Source organism: Chiloscyllium plagiosum, unplaced genomic scaffold (assembly GCF_004010195.1).
Source record: "Chiloscyllium plagiosum isolate BGI_BamShark_2017 unplaced genomic scaffold, ASM401019v2 scaf_40691, whole genome shotgun sequence".
In the NCBI taxonomy this organism is placed as follows: Eukaryota; Metazoa; Chordata; class Chondrichthyes; order Orectolobiformes; family Hemiscylliidae; genus Chiloscyllium; species Chiloscyllium plagiosum.
In genome coordinates this window covers 1361-4037 of record NW_025194167.1, presented here as the reverse complement: position 1 = coordinate 4037, position 2677 = coordinate 1361, and the positions used below count along the sequence as shown (strand labels likewise).

Sequence of the window (2677 nt, the reverse complement as noted above, 5' to 3'; positions counted from 1 at the left end):
GAAGAGACAGAGAGGGAGAGAGACAGAGAGTGTCTGTGGGAGGGAGGGAGTGTGTGTGTGTGTATACAAGTGTGAGAAACCAGTAGTGCCATTGCTGGGCCTGAGTGGGACAGCGGTCAGGAATTGAGCCAAGTGCCCAGACAGTCAGGCTGATGTTGACTCTGTTGCTCTTTCTGTAGACACTGCAGGGAGCTGTTGAGCTCTCCAGCATTCTCGGTGTTACCCAGAATCCCAGCGATGTTTTGTCATGTTGGCTGTGCTTTTCACTTCCATCATCTCAGGGATAAACATGGTCTAAGTCATGTCACAGACAACTGGCACTGAGCCAGGCCGAGGGCATTTAAGGAAGGGTATGTAAAGGTTTGGTGAAGGATAGAGACTGGTCCTCTGATGTCCACTTGCTCCAGCCCTGACGCTCAGTCGTAGCAGTGTGTGCTATCAACGCCCCCCGCCCCCCTCGCAGAAATTCACCGAAGATCCTCAGACTGCACCTTCCTAACCCCATGACCACTTCCGTCTAGAAGGACAAGGGGCAGCAGATACACGGGAACACTGCCCCTGCAGGTTCCCTTCCAAGGATAGACTGGGAATTATTGTTCCTGAACCGCCAGGCTGAGGAGAGGTTATAAAATCACATGGGGCATGGACAGGGTGTTTTTTCCCAACATGAGGGGAGTCCAAAACTACAGGGCAGAGGTTGGACGTGAAAGGGGAAAGATTTAAGAGGGACCTAAGGGGCAATTTTTTCACGTAGAGGGTGGCGCGTGTGTGGAATGAGCTGCCGGGGGAGGTAGAGGAGGTGGGTACAATTAAAAGGCATCTGGATGGGGTATGTGAACGCTTGAGAGAGAACATGGGCCAAATGCTGGCCCAGTTTACTCTGGTAGGCACAGGCCTGTTGGGCCGAAGGGCTTGTTTCCATGCCGTGTGACCCGATCAGCCACTCCCCCCGTCCCTTCAGTGTGGCCCAGGTCAAGATCCTGCGACTCCCTCCCTGCGGCTGTCGCTGTGGATTGGGAGGTGGGGAGGGAGGGAAATTGGAAGGGTGGGGAGGTTGGGGGTGGGCTGGGTGGAGCAGGCTCCCGGAACGGCGAGGTACCTTGCTGCGGAACGGCTCGGGGAAGCCTCCGTGCGGAATGCCGATGTATCCCTGCAGGAACTCCACCAGCGACTGGGGAAAGGAGAGCTCCTCGGCGTCCTGCTCCACGTCCTCTGCCGTCAGGTTGTTCTGCACCATGAACTGCGCCAGGTCCCCCACGATCTTCGACGAGGGCGTCACCTGCCGACAGACCGAGGAGAGTCGGGTGAGGAGGAGGGAGGGAGGGAAGGGGCGCCCTGACCACCAACCCCTGCCACCCTAACTTGGGTCACCGGACTGCTCGAGAGGTGAGGTGGGGGGTGGGTGGCACGGGGAATGTGGGCCCAAATGCCTCTTTGTGACTCCTTCCTCACCACTGGGCAGGGCCTCAGCTGGGGGGAGGCCGGTGGGGTTGGTGGGGGGGGGGGAGACCTGACCCTGGGGTCGGAAAAGGGGCATTCCGAGAGTTAGGCCGATGAGGGCGGCCACCCCTCCAGGCCCGACGTGATCGGCTCCTTCAGCCAGGAGTCATCCGCCCGTGTTCCCAAGGGCTTCATCGCCATGACAACCGGGAGCAGAATTAGGCCGTTCGGCCCATTAATCCCAGTCCACCATTCGATTGCGCCTGATACGTTCCTCAACCCCCATTCTCCTCGTATCCCAGGATTCCCCCATCAAGAACCCAATCTGCTTGAAAGACGCTCACTGACTCGCCCTCCACAGCCCTCTGAGGCGATGGTTTCCACAGATTTCCCGCTCTCCGGCTGAAGAAAGCTCGGTTGCAAAGGGTCACCCCTTCACCCTGAGGCCGTGCCCTCGGGTCCGAGGCCCTCCGGCTGGTGGAATCACCACCTCCACCCTATCCAGGCCTCCATGCCTTCTGCTACGTTTCGATCAGATCCCCTCCTCGTTCTTCTGCACCCCGACAAGCATAGACCCGGAGTCCTCAACCACTCCTCATATGAAACGCCCTTAATTCCTGGGGACGATTTTTTTTTGCCCGAGTCCTCCTCTGGCCTCAGGGAGGGCGCTCAAAACTGCTCACAGCATCCCAAACGTGGTCTGACCAGAGGAGGTTCCCATTTCTGCATCCCCCCAGCCCCTTGACACGAACGCTACGATGGCATTTGCCCAGCAAACAGCCAACTGAACCTGCATCACGTGACCCGGGCGGCTAACCAGAAAACTGACGCACATTCCGCAGCCCCTGATTGGACGAGTCTCGGGCTGTCTATCGAGTTGCCTGCCTCCCCCCCCCTCCCCCCCTTTTGTCACAATTGCCGGTGGGACCGGACCTCATCGAGACTGGCACGAGTGTGCGAAAACTCAAAGGGGAGCACAAGTTCGACCGGTGGGGAGTTTTGGAAATGGGGGAGGGGAGATGGGAGGGAGGGGGTGAGGGGGAACAAGAGTCTCCTCCGTCGTCAAATCACAGCAGACTCTCTGAGTGACCAGTTTCTGGGTCAAACTGCAAGTGGAAATTGGTGTTCTCTTTGAAATGTGGCATTCTTGCATCTCTCTCTATCTCTGTCTCTCTCTCTCTCTCTCTCTATCTCTCTGTCTCTCTCTCTCTCTCTCTATCTCTCTCTCTGTCTCTCT

At 57.7% G+C, this 2677-nt stretch overlaps 1 protein-coding gene across 1 annotated transcript in view; it reads right to left on the bottom strand.

Moving 5' to 3' along the window:
• Positions 1-779: 779 nt before the first annotated feature.
• LOC122545776 (pyruvate carboxylase, mitochondrial-like) overlaps positions 780-2677 on the bottom strand; it is a gene marked incomplete at its 3' end in the record, with an annotated part of 2937 nt that continues 1039 nt past the window's right edge. The window contains exon 2 of the mRNA XM_043684694.1: positions 780-1279. Coding sequence (XP_043540629.1) covers positions 780-1279 — 500 coding nt within the window. The remainder of the gene's footprint in view (positions 1280-2677) is intronic.